Source organism: Siphateles boraxobius, unplaced genomic scaffold (assembly GCF_051911475.1).
Source record: "Siphateles boraxobius isolate OS27281-9 unplaced genomic scaffold, OSU_SipBor_1 31, whole genome shotgun sequence".
Classification (NCBI taxonomy): domain Eukaryota; kingdom Metazoa; phylum Chordata; class Actinopteri; order Cypriniformes; family Leuciscidae; genus Siphateles; species Siphateles boraxobius.
The window spans coordinates 4,292,133-4,311,220 of record NW_027508931.1 but is presented as its reverse complement, the minus strand read 5'-3'; the positions used below and the strand labels follow the sequence as shown (position 1 = coordinate 4,311,220).

Below are 19,088 nucleotides of genomic sequence, written 5' to 3'. Positions count from 1 at the left end.
TTTTATTATTCTGTCCATGGAACCACTAAGCCTGCAAAGTGCATTTGCGCTGTATATACCGTAGTATACTATCAAGACAAAACACTTAGTTGCCATAGTGATTTTTAAAGTGTGGGTTTTGGTTTGAAGGATGAGAGCTTGACATGCTTTTAGGAAATGAACATCAACTTCTCTATATCATATATAACAAGCTGGGGAGGAGAGGACTGAGGATGAAGTTCATCAAGAATAGTGTTATGCCCGGCACATTCTAGAGGAAGCCAGGAAGAGTAAGAAAAATCCATGTGATCAAAGGCATGTCGTGCAAGATCTCAACCGGGGCAGGATGGGTTCTACGTAATTGGTACTTCAAACCCTACAAGTGCTGAGAGTGAACATCTCAGTTCAAAGTCTTCATCACAGACACTTCTGAATATACCTGCAGCATCTGTGTTTGTGCGTTCACTCAGCGGCCTAGCCCCTCGTGTTTTGATCTCGGGTGAATGAAAAGATTAAAAGCAAATGAAGAAATGCTCATCTTGAAGATGCATTCATCAATGAGGATAATATGAAATTTGCTACTGAGGTGGAATAACCTGCCTTGATTCCAATGGGACTTAAAAACAAGCCAATATGAGAATATTTAGCTTTGAATATAACTGGAATCTGAAATAAAGTTAATATATTCACTCACACAAATAATATTCATACGAAGCATTGATTTTATTTTAAAAAATATCAGTTCATTATAATTTTCAATTGTAGATGAGCACCACCAATGTCCCCTCCGCCCATACAAATCAGCAGAAACAAGATGGGGTCATGGCTTGAAGCTGATTAGCTGTAATGGATAAACTCTCTGTGCTGTAGGCAATCAGAGTGTATGTGCGCAGAGAGGGCCTCAGAGGAAGAGATTGGTAGATGAAGACCAGGCTTTGAGAAAGACTCAAGCACAGAGGGTGAGGTGGCAAAAGCAATGTTTATAAGCAGCTAATCAGTAAGACACGCCAGGGTTATGAGGGCTGGTGGAAAGGAGAAGGGACAGGAAAAAGTCTCTCATTCATGCAAACCCATTTAAAAACATCAAATCCTTCTTATGAACCAACATGGAAAGAATACGTCTTACTTGCCAGATTGGCATTAAAAAACCTCATGGCAACAATCCAAAAACTGCCGGTTAACCAGCATTTTTTAATAGTTACGTCTGAACGCTTGTTCCACGAAGATAGCTGCCTGTCAAGTTAAGTTCTCAAAGGCACTTGTTTCTATCTAGTAAATGTCCTAATCTATTTCCTTCCTCTTTTGTATCTCACATGCAATCCCCTTGCCTCTCTCTCTTTCTCTCTGTGTATAATAAGAGGTTTGCTGATGAGTCTTAGCGAACACCTGTGGCAAAGCAAATGCTCTGAGAAACAACAGCCGTAATAAGACTACATTAAAGTCTGAACCTGACGAGACAGAGAAAAATATAGACGCACAGTAAAGGTGTTTCAGACCAACCATCACCTTCTGGGAATGATCTCTGGAGACATAAGACCACCCAAGGGAGGTCTGTGTGTGTGTTTGCCAATTGTTTCGAACCAGAGTCTTCAGCGGGCGTTTTCAGAGCCTTCATACAAATTAATTTACTGCACTGCAATAAAAATACTGCTGTGGCTCTATGTTTAGGGGAGGCAGGATTGATTGCCAGAGCATGACAACCCTGAAGGCTTGGCTTTGTGTTCAGGCAAAATCACTGCACTTTATCCATTCATCTTCTCACCTTTCAACAGCTTGAATTGGAGTTTTGTGGTTTTCAGTCCATGTCTATTTGGTCTGAAGCCATCAATATGCTCCTGAAAGTCCAACCCAATCACACAGGAAAACATAACTATTTTATGTGGTGGCGATATTATATGAATTCATGCGATATTAATTGTATATATGAACATGTAACATTTTTTAGGAAAAATAAGCATCAATGTTCTCTCCTAACCCCACCCCTAACCTTAACCGCAACTGGGGCGTAAGCAGATCATATGATCATACAGATTTACCAAAACGTTACAAATTGCCATGAGAATGTGTTGGAAATTTGATCAAATAAACTTAAAAGTTACAGACTTTCACTTCTGGGAACATGGACACAAAAGGCAGATGAGTTGTTTAATTGATGTCTTTTGTCCAAACATCTACTCTGTCTAGAATAAGAACATCCCTCCCTCAATACCACTTGAAAACAACGACTATCTAGTAGGAAAAAAACATTTTTAATATTACAGTTTATGATATGAACTCTTGAATTAACTATAAAAAATGATGAGCATTTACTGATATATCCCACCACAATGCAGTTTTAATACTAAATATATCAACACATGAAAGGAAAATGCACTTGTTAAGTGATTTCAGAATGTCTTTTATTGCCTTGGGTGATAATTTAACTAATTTTGTTTTAATTCAAATTGTTAGTTTAGATGGCATCACCCTTTTGAACTGCTTTTATCCACTCATTACCTTTGACTGTGGGAGAGGTTCAGACATGCAGAGTCTATGTGAGGTAAAGAAACAGCAAGCTCTTTTCAGTTGCAGTTGTTTTTATGAGATTTAAAAAAAGATGAACCTGTTCCCCAACACGATTCAGCAAGTGCAGTTTCACCTGAATGCTTTGAACATACACTGTTCTTGCCAAAAGGCTGAAAAACTCCATAAAACATTGTTGCATAATGTTAAAATTGCAAAGTTAACTTCAGCATGCCAAATAAAAGACCAGTGGTTGTTAATTTACATTTTCAGCATTTCAGTTGTTTTAACTGAGATAACTAAAATTTGCTAGTCATTCACATACGGTCTGGTTTGTGTACAACATGCTCTTATGCATTTAAAATGGTATCCTTTAATACAAGATATTACAGCTTTCAACATGTAATTATGAGATTAAAAATAAAAGAACCACGTTTTGCTGTCAAGAAGGCAATCCTGTGGTTTCCATAATCCTGTTAACACACACCAGCACCCACACAGTTTTTTTCTGAACAATGGCAAAAAAAAAAAAAAATACAGTGACTCAGTCTAAAAGAGATCCTAAAATTAATTTATTTGTTCTTTGGTACAAGTTCAAAACTCAATGGTTTTGTATGAGAGAAACATTAACATACAAATCACTGACTTAAGTGGAAAAAAGCCCCCAACCATTCAGGAAATGTCAAGGCAAACTGACAAGATAATGTGAGTGTTGTTTTTGAAGTTTGCAGCATGCAGGCGGCAGGACTATTTTGTCTTAAGATGATCCAATCACTTGTTGAATCAGAAACCACATTGTGTGTTTATGAAGTTGAGTAGGTTCCTTGATCTAGTGAAAGAAAATACAAGTGTCTTGTTGCATGATGGCCTTGGTCCATCCCTCTTTTCTTATGCCACTTCACTCATGGTTTGCATTTCCAGCCAAATAGCCTGTGAGGATGCCACAGTCCTCATAATTAAAGGTTCAACATGGGGAAGATGCCCTGACACAATCTAAAAGGACTGTTTTCAAGAATTGCCTGGTATAATTGTTAGTGCTGGAACTACCACAGCAGTAGCGAGAGATAAAAGTCAGTAATTGCCATTTTCGCACAGGAAATTACGGCCACGACAAAGTCCTGGCAGCCCTCTGGTTCCTCCTGAACTGACAGTGGAGGTAAACAAGTCACGACGCTGCCAGTGAAGACATTAAAGTGCCCTCGGACTTTGTATTGGCAACACCCTACATAGGGGGTTGTGTGGGATCAGAGCCAATGAGGGGGAATTTGGTTATTATCTCAGTGCGAAGCCGGCACTCAGAAGGATCCAGTGAAGCAAGTCTTCATTAACACCCCCTGAATACCAAGGCCTGCTGCATAATGCAACTGTTTAAAACCCATTTGTTTTGCATTACAAAATGGAGCCGCCTTTAAAATCCCATTTGTTATGAGTCACGCTGAATGACAGCAGCGTAACCCGTTGTTACCCTTCAGGAACTTGGCATTAAAGACCCTGCATTAATTCAATAAAGCAATGAGACTGCAGTCTAATAGTACTGCTAAGTCTCTGCTGTTTGCGGGTTTTAAAGAAAGAATGAGGCAATTACTTGAAGCAAAAGGGCTCAAATGTCTTTTTACTGGCACTGACTGAAAAAATGGTTTTCCCATTAGAATTCAAATATTCCTTGTGTTTGTATTAGTGTCAGAATAGATTCTTTCTATGAGTGCTGTTTCAACCCACTTTAGCTGTGAAGGGAACACAAGTCACAGTGTATTGTGACTATAGTTGATAACACATTTTACATTGCAAAAGCACTGAAGGAAATGTCATCACATCATTTTAGCAAGACTGTTTAAAAGACTCAAAGTTTCAAATGAATTTGAATATTGATCGATTTAGTTTTAAAGAGAAAAACAAATAAATTATGCATATGTGATAATCTCTATTTTATCTAAAATATCTATCTAAAATTATCTCTATATTTTGCAATCTGTGCAGTCACCTGTTTATACAGTACATTTAAAAAAGAAACAGGTTAAAAAGTAAAGCTTATCTACAAAGTCTATATAAAAAGCTTGTTTTAATATAAAACAAGAGAATGTTCTTTCATCAGAGTATATTTTTCATATAGCTATAAACACTTAATTTATATTGCCATTGCTATTTACATCAAAATATTTTAATGCATTTAATATTGTATTTTCTTTAAAAATGCTATATATATACACATTTCAAATTGTGGAAAATATAGGGTAAATAAATATATCAGCAGGATTTAAAATATAAACAGAATGGGGGTTAAGTTTAAATATGAATGAAATTTTTTCAGGATATTGTGAAAGTTCTTCTATATTTTTAATGTGGGCTTTAAGTACATATGAATTCTAATAGCGAGAAAAAACATTAGATGACTAAAAATGTATTCACATCTATATCTATATGGTATAACAGCACAGCAAATGTTAAAGGGATCGCTCATCACCGTTCTGTCATCATCTGTCATCATTTACTCATGTTTTTCCAAAATTATATGTTTACTGTGGAACACAAAAGATGATATTTTGAGAAATGTCTCAGTGTTTTTTGTACATATAGTCTAAGTCAATGGTAACCAAAACCGTTTGGTTACCAGCATCCTTCAAAATATATTTTTTGATGATGACAGAATTGTAATTTTTTATCCTTTTTAGCTGTGTGTTTTATTGTTGGAGTCATTGAGCACATGTATGTATTAAAAACACAATTAATCCTCAGCTTCAAACATCAGTGTCCAGAGGCAGTGACCTGTCCACACAGGGCGACAGTGAGTCCTGACTGTGAGTAGAGCTTATTCCAGTGTCGGAGTCCGTGTCTGCTGCATCTGTAGGGGAGCATGTCTGCCTTACCTTGCCTACTGTCTGCTGAGAGACAGTGGCCCTGATCTGGCTCTTCAGAGATACAGGGCTAGGCTGGTCCAGACAGGCTCCCAGCTCAAGCACACTGAGTTGGGCAACTAAATGCTGGTATTCCTGGTTCTGGGACTGCAGGTCTGTTTTGTTCCGCTGCAGTTCCTTCTCGATATCCTGCATTTGGACATGGAGGGAAAGCCCAAATCTCATGCTTGCCTCGAGTTCTTTGCGTAAGTTTTCCAGCTCTACGAGATCTGAGGAGGACAATGAGAGGTTGGGTTCCAGCTCTAGTTCTGGACAAGCAGCTGCTGCTCCTTTTAAATCCTCCAAATCTGAAGTCCAGTTCCTCAGCTCTAAGTCAATATCTTGAGAGAGCTGATCAATGAGCTCTTGGTGCCTGCAAACATGTAGTTCTAGTTGCTCAATTCCATCACTGGTGTACAGGTACTCCTGAAGCTGGTTGTCAAGTTGGGACATGGACAGCGATTGGCCATCATCACTCTCTGTGATGCTGGAGCGAGGCGTCTGGCTGTTACTCTGTTGTTCCTCTGCATGTTCAATCTCCAAGTCTAGCTCACGCATCTGGTGAATCTGCTGCCGGATGGTCTGATCCTGGGAGATTATCAACCATACAAGCTTATCGATCTCCTCGGAGCCCTCGGATGTCTCTCCTTTCTGGATTTTCTCTAATTTACGGAAGGCCTTCTTCACCATGCGCTTCTGCTTCTCCGTAGACACTGACTTGGCGTACTGTGCAGGTCCTTGGTCCCATCTTTTGGACCTCGCTCCCCGAGACTTCAAGGCCTTCTTGGCTCCTTTGGATGATGGCACAAAGTCACTGGTCTTCATGAGGACGAACTGTATGAAAGGTCTCTCATCGCCCCAAGCATTCCATAGCCGAAGGATCCGAGTAAGAGGTGGCAGTGCTCTCTCAAAACCCTTCCACCGTTCGAGGACGCAGAAGTCTTTAGGTTCCCCATCTAAGAGCCTCTTACTCTCTGGTATAGCCTTGTGGTCCTCCAATAAAGCCTTAACTACATCTGCACAGGTTGTGTGCTTGGTCACACCACAGACTACTTTTTCTTCATGACACACAAGCACCTGGATTTCCTTCCCTGGTGTCTCCTCTACAACCTTAGACCTGGTAAAGAGATATAACAAGTGTGTATTATAAAAAAACAGAATTGCATGTGTTAAAATCTTTTATGGCTACTATGGTCATTTTATATAAGAAAGACAAATAATTTAATATTACGAAATGGATAACAGTTATTAACTAAATGAACTAGGTCGACATTATTACTATATTTAATATATATATATATATATATATATATATATATATATATATATATATATATATATATATATATATATATATATATATATAATGAATTTATTGAACACTAGTATTTCTCTATAGTTGACCCTAGGCTCTGGAACAGTCTACCTCTGTCTAACCTAAACATAAAAGTAATACTATAATTTAGGATTAGTGAGTTAAATTGTGTGTTATGCTGATTCCATCACAGTTGAATGGGATTTTAGACTTTCATGCCTAAAAACACCCGTGGTAAATCACATGGACAGACTTGAGTGGCTTGTTTCATTATTACACTCAAATGGGGTGTACATAAAGCTCACCTATATCTGTTTCAAGAGTCATAACTCTACTTGACACAGATTCACATCCAAAACTCAGATGTTAATTACACACTAAATGGCTGACATTATTAAGATGAGCAAAAGGCTTCAATGACAAATGTATCATACCCTCAATTATCAGAAATGGTTGTTTCATCATTTTTCATTCTGTTCAGGTCATAACGTCAGGTAAAACTTATTATCTCTCGTAGATCAGAATACTGTAGAGGCTAATTAAACGCTATTTAAAGCAAATTTTAAAATACAGAGGTACTGTTTATTTATTAGCTAAAAAAAATGACAGACAGACACACATACAGCATTTTTATTTGTAAAGGGGGACAAAAATGCAAGTAGTATATTATTTCTTAATGAAAGACCTCAGAAGAATGCAACATATGGAAGAATGCAGGTGGTTAGTTAATATTTAGAAAACTCTGCTGCTACTCTACACAAAAAGTAAATAGTTGAGCTATTTACATAGCAGACCATCTAATACACTCCTTGTATACAGACAGACAAACTGATGCAATGCTTAAATCTATTGTGTATTGTATAGGGTTAAAAGCTTTTTTTCTTAGACCGAAAAAGTATACAAAAATAAATGCAAGATTGCCATTTGTTTAATGTTGTATGACAGTAATTTAAACTTACTGTATACAATGCTATTCTAAAAGTTAATCCCACATTCGCACCTGTGCTGGTAATTTCATATGACATCATCCCCATTACATCATAATAGAAGTGTGGAACCCTAGCATTTCCATAACAAGCTAGTAAAAGTATACAGTGGCTTGTTCACACATGTCAGAAACATTACACTGAAATAGACAATATGCTACAATACAATACAAGCATTTACACTCCGCTGGTTAACAATGTGCTTTCTTGGCTTGCTATACAATTTTGATCCATTTAAAGAGCTTGTTAAATGAATATGAAGAAAAATAAATGTCAAAGTCTACTCTGGGAATTCAATATTGTTTTCATGAAATGGTCTACTTTATTTAGTCTTTTCCAAAATTGTCATGAGTACAGGAAACAAATGAGAGGGAATGGAAGCACCTGTGTTTGTCTTGTGGGAAAATCAATGGTGACCAGCAGCATCCTGTTACATACATCCTGCCAACAAGTTCATGTATTGTGAGATAATGGAAAATTATAAATTCCCATTTCATGAACACCGCAAAGAAGCAGTACAACAAACTTACAAAATGTCTGTTGTATTTACAGAAACACGAATCAGTGAACATCAGGTAAAGTCAGTCCACATTCACAATGCATAAAATAAAAGCTTGTTTTGAAATGTAGATTTGATGTATCTTTTGTACCCTAATAATCACAAGACCAGAAACATCATCAGAACCACTGAAGGTGAAAAGAACAGAACACTCTGCTTCTCAACTCATAAAAGAAAAGAAAAACAAAACATGTGTTGCCACAAGACAGGATCACTGGATTTCAGAGGACATGCTGTATCGTTTTACTGACTCAACACAGAGTCTGGACAAGGAACATAATCTCCTTGATAGTCAGTCTATCAAGGTTTATTAGGCTGTACAAAATTATGCTTGGGAAATTTAACATAAATTTAATAAAGGTGTGTGGGTCATTCAATGATATATCTCATTAACAAAATTCATTATCTTTATATTAATACATTTAGTCAAAGTTGTACGTAGATATTGATAAAATAATAAATCCCCATGCGGCAGTTGTAACATTTATGACCATGTAAGTTAAGAGCGGCTGTGAGATCATATTAAATCGGTACTGTCCGTGTCAAATGATTCATTAACAGTTATCTGAGAGGGCAGAGAGATTTTAGTGGGCACATGTGAACTGGAGAGAGGTAAAAGTGGATTTTCACAGTATAATGATATATCTAGCACAGTAAAATAGAGGCAAGGATAAATTCTACCTGAGCCCTGTCTTAAAAGCAAGAGATTTTTATCAAATAAAAATAAAACCTTTTTCAGAAAGATCTCTTTACCTCATAAGCCTATGAGACGACTAAACATATTCATTGCATTTCAGGTTGAGCAGTTTGTCTCAATAGCTCTAGTAAAGCAAAGTACAGGTTAAAAATCGCAATGCTGCTCTAAGGTTCTTATTTAGGCATTAACTAGTGACATTGTGTACTAAAATAACCACACAATTATGACAGCTGAGGCAATTTAGTTAAGTGTAATAACCACCTCCAGTTTTAAACTGTCTCTGTAAGAGCATACCTTCACAAAACAAAGTATGTCTATTAATTAAACCATGCATGTATAAATCAACTGTTCAAATGCCATTCTGTATTGACCACATTAAATAAAGCAGACACAGAGTTAGATTTCCTTTGATTAGATTTCCCTCTGAACATTTGAGATAATTACAGTTGTTTGGCTTATGATTTAAGTCATTTCACAGGAGCATAAAAGTATAATGCCCCTTCAGAGAGTCTCAAGCTTAAACTGTTAAAAAACTGGTAAGGACAACTAAAATATCTTGCTGTGCAAAGAAATTCCTGCACAGAACATACATTCATAAAAGGAGAGAGAGAGAGAGAGAGAGAGAGAGAGAGAGAGAGAGAGAGAGAGAGAGAGAGAGAGAGAGAGAGAGAGAGAGAGAGAGAGAGAGAGAGAGAGAGAGACTTCTTTAATCAGCACTACAACAAACTATTGAATAATTAACCATTCAGACTACATGGAAACACTGAGACATCAAAAGTAAATTAGGGCATGCACTTAAAATGAATGCAAAATGGTGTCAATGACAGAAGCTGTAAAGTGTACAAACTTTTATAAAAGGATTTTCTGTCAGTAATTTATGGACTCAATTGAAGTTCATCTCACACAAACTAAAATATATTTTGACGCCACTAGTCATAGCTGCCCCTCAACTATAAGCTACTGAAGATCTTTTAAAGGGATAGTTCACCCATAAATGAAAATTAGTCATCATTTACTCACCCTCTAGTTTTTTAAAACCTGTACGAATTCCTTTCTGTTGAACACAAAAGAAGATATTCTAAAGAATGTTGGTAACCAGACAGTTGAAGGTAGCCATTGACTGTCATATTAGGGAAAAAAAAATACTATGTATCATAAGTCAAAAGGGCCCACCAACATTCTTCATAATAACTTATTTTGTGTTCAACAAGAATCTCATACAGGTTTGAAACAACTTGAGGGTGAATAAATTATCATTTTTGGGTGAACTATCCCTTTAATCGAAAACGAATGATGTTCGTCATAATATTTATGATTTATATGTCTCTAATGACATTATAAATAATGACAATATACTTAAATTTTGTCATCCTGTACCGATAAATATTGTCAGCAATTGTGTAATTATGGCTGCTATGGTTACCTGCTTGTTCGTGAGTGTACACACTTAGCACACTCTTCTAACTTTTGTTTATTGAAATATTGTGTAAATGCTTATATAGGCTACTTGTAATTAAAATGAACATGTACTTTAAAAACCTCCCATACCATTTATTTGACCTCCTTTGGGGGGTTAATTTTTGTGTCAAACTTCTTATATTTTTTTTACAGCCAGAACACTTTTTTAACACTTCAATTGTTCAAACAATCACATCAACATTACAAGCTTTTCTCTAAACAAGCAAGTTAAAATAAAAATATTTTGTTGTCATAATTACATAGACTAATTATAGACAAAACTAAATAATTAAGTAAAACATACTTAGAGCAATAACCAACATTACAATATCAAGCCTTTACAGTTCATTTCATCAAACACTCACGCGCTAACACGCACACCCGTCGTCATGCAAGATTTAATATTGAGAAAAAAATGACACATTTGGCGTTACTTAACGCCAGCTACCTGCATTCTAGAGAGGCACCAGAGCCAGCAGAACAACAGCATTAGTGTAACTCGACTCTCTGCGACCATGCGGCGAAACATTTGAGTCAGAGCAAGTGTTGTTAGAGTGACGAAGAGTTTACGGTCCATAATAACTAGTCTACTATAGGTACGCGTTTCTTTGCGAACGGTTCTGAGAAAAAAAGAGACAAATATTTAATTGCTTCTCAAGCTTTCCACCTTTTACGTTGTTTCTAACTAATAGTACATATATTTAAATTTTCTATTAAACGGTCTGTGGTGCAATCTGAAATGAAATGGATGTTTTTTTTTATCATACCTGTTCTTCAAACGCGCCTTCAGAAATTTTTTTCCAAAAGGAGCCATCATGCGTCAATGTGACCACAGGTCAGATCCAAGACATCGTGCAACAGAACGGAGCGCATAAACCTAATCGAGAAAGTAGCCTACCACTGAAGTGCTGGTCGTGGAAAAAGTTGAACAACTTGCGAGCTTCAAAGAAAGAGGAGTTTCAAACAGGGCCGGCCCACTTCACACGGAGGGAGGCGACAAAACTCGCCTTTTGGATAACTGTCTGGAGCTGATGATTTTGACATAGCATCTCTGTCCTGTATCACTAGATTGGTGAACTGGGAAGTGTTGTTTTGTTTCAATGTCTGTATTTCTACGCTAAACTCTTAAAAATTAATATTTTTTATTAGCATCGATGCTGCCAAGAAGAACCGTAACATCCATTGAACATTTCCAAGGTTCTTTATAGTGTTAAAAGGCTCTTTAGACTTTTAAAATGTTCTTTACACTAAAGTAACATGTTTCTTTTAAGCAGCACTGTTCACTGAAAGGGGTTTAGACAAAAACAGGATCGCTGCAAACCTTTTGGAACCTTAAAAAAAAAAAAAAAAAAAAAAAGAATACGTGCCTCAAACTAATAGCTAGCCTATTATTCACATCTAGTCCAGTCATTTTATGAAAAAAAGGTGGAACAAATTGCAACAAAAGCAAACTTAACTGATTTTGTATCCTCAATATGTTCTGAGTAAGGGGGAAAAAGCCCAGAAGAATCCCATTAGGGGAAAGTTTCGAAAAAGACCCAAATATAGAATGGAACCCATTTAGGCTACCCATGAACATTAATACAGGAAGAAGTACCTTAGAAACCAGCCTTTATTAATTATTATTGCAGAGATGGGGTTTGGGCATTTAGTGCATTGTGTACGTAATTAGATTTTTTGATCCAGACACTTTTTATTTCACCTACCTTTTGTCTTCTGCATTCTCCTTACCCATGTCTCCTGTTCTTCCCTCAGACTCATCCCCCAGAAACAGTCCCACGGCCCCAGCCCCAAACCCCATCTAATAATAATTAATAAACGTTGGTTTCTAAAGTACTTCTTCCTGCAATAATGTTCATGGGTAGCCTAAATGGGTTCCATTCAGACCTTAATATTAAATAGTTTACTGTTATATGTCAACAAGATTCAACAAGACATTTTCACCTGCTATAGGCTACCCAATGTTTAGAATTGTTTGGGTAATTATGCAAATTAGCTAATACGTAATTATATTATGCACCGTTTGTCCATGTTAACAAACAATTTCAAAAAACTTGTAATACATTTTTAGTTTGTCTTGATGTAAGCAATCAACTCAGTGATTTTAATGGTGATATTCTAAAGGTTAAAATTTTTACCCTTTTCACGTGAGAAAAAGAATGAATAGGCGTATGAATGGGATATATTTGGGTCTTTTTCGAAACTTTCCCCTAATGGGATTCTACGGGGCTTTTTTTTCCTTACTCAGGACATATTGAGGATACAAAATCAGTTGAGTTTGCTTCTGTTGCAATTTGTTCAAGGTTGACCCCCATTTTGGCTTAAAATGACTGGACTAATCTGCTACAATTTGAATTATTCAATTATACAGACATATACTCTAAGCTCAAATATGTTTCAATGAATTAGAAACTGTTAAAATGAAATAAAAAAATTGTGTTGTGTCAACCTACCCTACTACTGGAATGGTTTAGCAAACAGATATTTTACATCTTAATTCATTTTAAAATCCCATGTTGGAACCTTTTTTTTTTAAAGTGCACTGTATCTTTCAAAATGAATTACAGAAGTTAAAATTAAATACAAAAGAGTGTTGATGTTACAACCCTCCCCACGACTGGAATGGTCGGTAACACCAATAGCTAACATGGATATTTCATCTATTTTTGTCAATAAAATAAGATTGGTTTTCTATTAGTCCTGTCTTACAAACTTCTACTGTAACCACAGGTTGGTGGCCGTGTGTAACCATTCCAATTGCTTAAACTGATGTTCTCAAACAGTGTTACAACACTCCCTGGTCTTTACTATATTGATGAATAATAATGCATCATAATATAAATAATAATCCAACCTTGTCATTGGCTATTATGTAGCCTATCTGTATGGAATATTTGTTTTTGGAAGCAATCAAAAGTAAAGACTGTTTCATTACAGAATGTACGGAGAGTCTTTCAAGGTCGAACATCACACTTTGGACTCTCAAAACAGTTTACATTTTATCTCAGCACGGTATGAGCAACATATAAAAATGGAAAGTATTCCGGACAATAATTCAAAGATTGGTAATTCTTAAGGACTTTTAAATATCAAAGAGTTCAGATGAAGGCATCCTCTCTTATCTTTCATCACCATGCTTCTTAGAACAAATCATAAATTCTAAACTCCCCTTTCCTCCTTTAGAAAGAAGAGAGGAACATCAAATTAGCATTTATGGAAGTTTTGACGTCAACAATCAAAGTGGTTTCTGAGGTGTTTGCTGATGTCATCATGACACAGGACAAGGGGGCATGAAGGGAGGGATGGAGAGAGAGAGATATGGAGATGGATATGGGAGGGGTAGGAACGATAGTGCTCCTCTGACATCACAGAGGCTCTTATATACCGGGTGGAATGGAGCCTGCCATTCCTCACTTCACTTCTGAGAAAGCCAAGAGAAGACACAGCAAACAGGTTGGATAGGAAACCAAGAAGAGATCATCGTGACTTCTGCAGGACGCGCTGTGATTTTCTCTGTCTGTCTCTGTAACTCTCTTACAACTTATCTCACTTATTGTTCCATCCGTTTTCATACCATTTTATGACCTTTAACCTTATGGACTTGGGCCCAGCTTGAATGTACAGAAACTGTGGGACTACAAACAACATGCAGATGCAGCTGACCTCCGTTATGCTCCTTTTTTTAATGTGTAATGGACTATGTTCAGGTAGGTGCACTTTTATCACTTTATACAGACTGATTTTACTTCTGCTTATTTGGCAAATTTTAATTACCATTCAAAATGACCAATACATTGCAAGATAAATATTTTATGATGATCTTTGATAGCTAACATTCACATAAAAAATATGTATTTTATGGTCTTAGTTTTAGTATACAGTAAATATCTGTCATATCTTTACCTTACTGATATAGAAAATTATCAGCATTTTGATCAATAGTATGCATCATTAGATTTAATCATATTTGGATAACTGTATTATAAAGTGAATAAAGATAAAACTTTGAATAAAGATAAAACTACTTTTATATGGCATAATATAAATTGCATGATCACAATTTCCCTTTGAAATAAATAAGTGACTTAATCAAAACTCTAATATATATGGCATAATCACAATTTCCCTTTGAAATAAATAAGTCACTAACTTAAAACTCTAAAAGTATTACAGACATTAATGTTAAAGCCTTATAGATTTAAAACATGTTGCAGGGCAAGCATTGTATCTTAAGGTTCTACCCATCTAAAACAAACATTTAACTGAATTTAAAACACACTCACTACTAGAAATTCACAGAATGTATTTGTACTTTTATGTGTATATTCTCAGTGCTACGTTTAAAACATGTCAACATTGTTTGTTTTCTCCCTCTTCAGATATAGACCAGGGAAGAAGGGCAATAGAGGAAGAGGTACTGAGAAGTCTCCTCACTTCAAAGGTACATTTCGTTTCAAACACCTGTTGACCCTGAGCCAACAGAGGCAATACTGGCCTTATATGGGGCCTTAATATACTGTAGATATGCCCTTTGACTGAAGAGTAGCTGAATTTTAAATGAAAGAAGATTGTGTGATAAATATATAATTATGCATTTTTTTTCAAAGTTTAAACAACTTAGAAAAAATGACAGCAGATTATATTAAACAAAGAATATTCTTTACCAGCTAAATCTGTTTACAAAGGCATCTGGAAAAGCCCTTTCAGAGAATAGCACGTGGATCTGGGATTTATAGTATATTTATGTTCGTGCTCCTGTCACTTAATGATTTATAAAAAGGTTATTGTCTTGATGAATGCCATGCTGTACAGCGGTCCATAAACGTAGATGCTAAGTGATGTTAAATGTAACACGGAATGACACATTTAAAAATAATATTGATTCAGGCAGCAAATCAGGAGCGAAAATGGATGAAGCTTTTACGCTCTATTGGCGGACCAAATGATGTGCCATTGCCCAAAATAATGCTCAGCTGCCTTCATTCATTGAGCAATATTCTGCAATGCATCAACATCCATTTTCTATCATCAGCGCAATTGACTATTATCGATAGAGAATTTTTGTTTGTAATTTTCTACAGATTTTCTTCTGAACTCTAACCAATTTCTGGCAAAACAGCTTTTCTAACTATCAGTATAGAAAGTTAATTATGAGTTTAAATAGGGACATTAAATTTTTGTCTTTAATGCTAATACTTTTAAAATGTCAGCTGGCAAAGTCTAATTAATTGTGGTGAAATAGAGTTACTTTATTGGCAGATCGCCAGCCTGCGGGTCTTATACAGGTGCCATTTTTCTCTGTTATTTTAAAAAGGAAAAATCTTTTAGTTTTATATGTTTTAATTACTGATGATATTAACTCTTGTTTTTAATATCATATCCATGAACTGGAAGGGGATTGTGTTATTTAAGAACAGTGTAATATAAGACTTACCCAAACTTACGGCCAACAGGTTGAAAATAGATTTCCAGATATCCCGGCAGGCCTTGATCTAGTTAGATTCATCCTGTGAAGCCCAATAAAGTGGCTAGAGAAAACTCAAAATGTGCTTATCCATTATTGGCACCCTGTAAGTGGACTCAGAAAATAGCAATGGTTGAAGACAGCATGACTTTTATATAAGGTGAATTATAGCCGACACTGAGATTGAGTTATTGTAAACATTTTTGCACTCTCGCGGTGTGTGCAGGTAAAGCAGGGCAAGCACATCGCCCCCTTGTGGCAGCTGCCTCTCCAGGATGTGTGCAGGTTGATGAACAGTCTCGGGGAGTCGAGGCTCGAGTCCTGGGGCAGCGAGGAGGAGCAGGAGGACACCGAGGTTCAGGCTGACTATGAACAGAGGGTCTCGGGTACCCTGGCACAAATGCTTGAGGAAATGCATGATCTTCAGAACCTCTGCAGGGTCCTGCAGCCTAGAGAGGTGAGAATCGACACACAGGCATTGAGACAATAAACAATTGACATGCTCTAAAAAACAGTCGACTTTGTACACGCTCTCTTGCAAATGCAGATCTTCCTAACAAATCTAGAGTGAATTGCTTTGCTTAAAATTGACAGGAGATTGTGGGTCATTAAAGATCGCACAAATAACACGTGCCTTTAAAGTGCACCTCTCTGAGACTCCATCAGATATACATCATATTTAAGCACACTTCAATGGAGCTATGAGGCGATATGATTATCCAGACGACAGACTGAGCATCAGTCATGACGTGGCAATTGATTGACAGCATTGTCCACCCAATTGCTTTGATTTTCAGTCCTGTAATAATAATCTGAGGGGCACTGTCATTTCAGCTTCAAGATGACCAAGAATATCTGGAGCTGGACAAAAACAGCGACAGTCCACTGAAGAGGAAATCTCCCTATATACTAAAAAGGCAACTGCGCACCAATAAATCAAGACGGCCGTACATTCTGAAGAGAAGTGTGTATTACTAATGCTCAAGACCCACAGACGGAAAGACATTTTTACATTTTGTGAATATGTGTCTGTTTTCACTGTCATAGTATTATATATAGTAATTGTATGTCCTGTTTTAGCTAAACCTTTATTTATTTATGTGATTCAGAAGTCAATCCCTTCTTCTTCATTATGGGATGGATGATGTAAATAAAAAAGCAGTCTATTCAAGAGTTTATTATATTTATTTTTATTTATTTAATGTATTTTTCTTCCAATGTAATTAAATCATACCTATTAAAACTATTTATGATACATCAATTATTGTTTCATGGAAGAAAGTATTCTTCAGATGAACATGATATAAAGAACATTTATGAATGATTTTGAGTCACTGAAAAACTAAAATGTGTAATTTCTCTTAGTGTATACACATAAATATATAGCTGGAACATTTTATTCCAGATTTGGTACCTTCACATTCTTTTCACTGAACAAATAATTAATACATAAACAGATTTGAACCAATCACATGATAGAAGTAGAAGAGGAATACATTTTTTTTTTAAAATGTATTCAAAGACTTGTAAAGGTTAAGTTGGATTTGCAAAACTGTAACAAGCAGAGAGAACAAAATCAAGCTATTTATTGTGCTTGGACTTTCAGTTTAAGGAAATTATGTGACATCTACATTTGTATTGAGATTGATTGATTTGACGATTAGCTGACCAATAAAACATAATTTGCAAGCAATTCTCTAGTGCAACATCCTTAAAACAATAGCTATGTTTTGATGAGTCTGCCCTTCAAAGAATACATAATCTGTCTAAAATGTGGTCTGTAAATGGCATATAAAACAGTCTTCTGGACTCTATAGCTGACATGCCAAAGCAATTAAGAAAATAACTGGGAAATATATTCCATTAAACTCCATTAAGGACATTTGACTTATTTCTGAGTAACAAAACAGTATCTCTGATTAATGCTCAATGATTTGTCAAACACAGAGCTATATGCACATCACTTTCATTAATGAAATGAAAAAGAGAGAGCTTGTTGGTTTTCATTTCTCTAATTGCCCAGTGCTAATTAAATACACTAACGCAGCTAAGTAATTGGCTTCAGAATGTGCTGAACAACTCAAATATATTTCTCTGTGGCCTTTTGACACAGTAGGCTGCAGTGGTAATGATCCTGATACAATTAATGATTCAAACTCCAAATTCACTGTATAGTAGATATATATCAACAAAAATGACAAATATGAACAAAAGCAAAAATGGTTGTGTACAAGGTGTTTGTATTTTACAGATAATCCAGTAAATAATCAGAGACTGTTAACCAGTAGATGGCAGTACAGTCTAATGCAATACAGGCCCTGAAAAGGCAGGAAGTTACAATACTTTACAAGTGATGCAGTTTATTTTTCATTTCAAATATCAAAACACATAGAGATGTCATTTTTTAAATTTTATATAGCAGTGCAATTGTGTAGTTCATTGTGAAATTATATGCAAGAAACGTCAAATAAAGACGATTCAGTAGTGCCAAAATAAATCTTTCGGTTATGTTAATCTTATAAAGCATTAAAGCACTCAGAGGAATATGCCATTTGTATGGAGAGGAATAATAATTTGTCTTTCTGTAGAATCTAAATAAAGTTGGCTCTTTCAAGCTAAATAATCCAAATGTGATAAAGGGAAAAGTTTTTTTTTTTCATCAATAAGACATGATGTTTTCAGATAGTGGACATCTCATGTATGTCTTTGTAGGACTTGGAATGTTTTTATTGATGCGCATGTGTGCAATCCTGTTTAGAGAGTGCTTTTCTCTCTCTCCGTCTTTTTTTTTTTTTTTACCATTTCTGCAGGCATTGATCGCATATGGCTGCTTGTCTTGTTTGTCACTCACTTTATTGCCTGCTGCTGAAGTCTAGGGAAAAACAGCCGTGTCCTTCGACAAGGTCCCACACAATACAGACAGCCACATATCTCTGTATTTACAGAACACTGATTATTTGATGGTTGCTGACACGATGCAATGTGTTTGACCAAAGCGACAACTGTCTATCCATCCAACATTATATTAAATGTTTTAATGAATCAACTATATATATATACATATACATACATACATATACAGTACATATATATATATACAGTAGTTGATTAATTATAACATTTACTATATAATGTACTATATAAATTTATATTACACTTTATTTTAAATATGTCACGCAGTGAATTCTGTTGCTGTCCATTTCAGTAATCAGTCTGTCTTTACTCATGCAAAAAAAA

At 35.9% G+C, this 19,088-nt stretch overlaps 2 protein-coding genes across 2 annotated transcripts; one reads left to right on the top strand and one right to left on the bottom strand.

Annotated features, from left to right (window-relative positions):
• Positions 1–3,031: 3,031 nt before the first annotated feature.
• Positions 3,032–11,426, bottom strand: rassf9 (Ras association domain family member 9). The gene is made up of 2 exons (XM_077193400.1): positions 11,155–11,426; positions 3,032–6,489 (listed from the first exon to the last, which is right to left on the bottom strand). The coding sequence occupies exons 1-2, from the start codon at positions 11,202–11,204 to the stop codon at positions 5,217–5,219; spliced, it is 1,323 nt and encodes a 440-aa protein (XP_077049515.1). The 5' UTR covers positions 11,205–11,426; the 3' UTR covers positions 3,032–5,216.
• Positions 11,427–13,817: 2,391 nt separating this feature from the next.
• On the top strand, positions 13,818–17,346 carry nts (neurotensin). The gene is made up of 4 exons (XM_077193401.1): positions 13,818–14,094; positions 14,767–14,828; positions 16,078–16,308; positions 16,686–17,346. The coding sequence occupies exons 1-4, from the start codon at positions 14,004–14,006 to the stop codon at positions 16,827–16,829; spliced, it is 528 nt and encodes a 175-aa protein (XP_077049516.1). The 5' UTR covers positions 13,818–14,003; the 3' UTR covers positions 16,830–17,346.
• Positions 17,347–19,088: the final 1,742 nt, after the last annotated feature.

Coding starts and splice junctions, on each gene's coding strand:
- nts (XM_077193401.1), top strand. CDS start 14,004: ATGTACAGAAACTGTGGGACTACAAACAACATGCAGATGCAGCTGACC. Junction 14,095..14,766: donor GTGTAATGGACTATGTTCAG/GTAGGTGCACTT, acceptor CTCCCTCTTCAG/ATATAGACCAGGGAAGAAGG. Junction 16,309..16,685: donor GGGTCCTGCAGCCTAGAGAG/GTGAGAATCGAC, acceptor CTGTCATTTCAG/CTTCAAGATGACCAAGAATA.
- rassf9 (XM_077193400.1), bottom strand. CDS start 11,204: ATGATGGCTCCTTTTGGAAAAAAATTTCTGAAGGCGCGTTTGAAGAAC. Junction 6,490..11,154: donor AAGGCGCGTTTGAAGAACAG/GTATGATAAAAA, acceptor TCTCTTTACCAG/GTCTAAGGTTGTAGAGGAGA.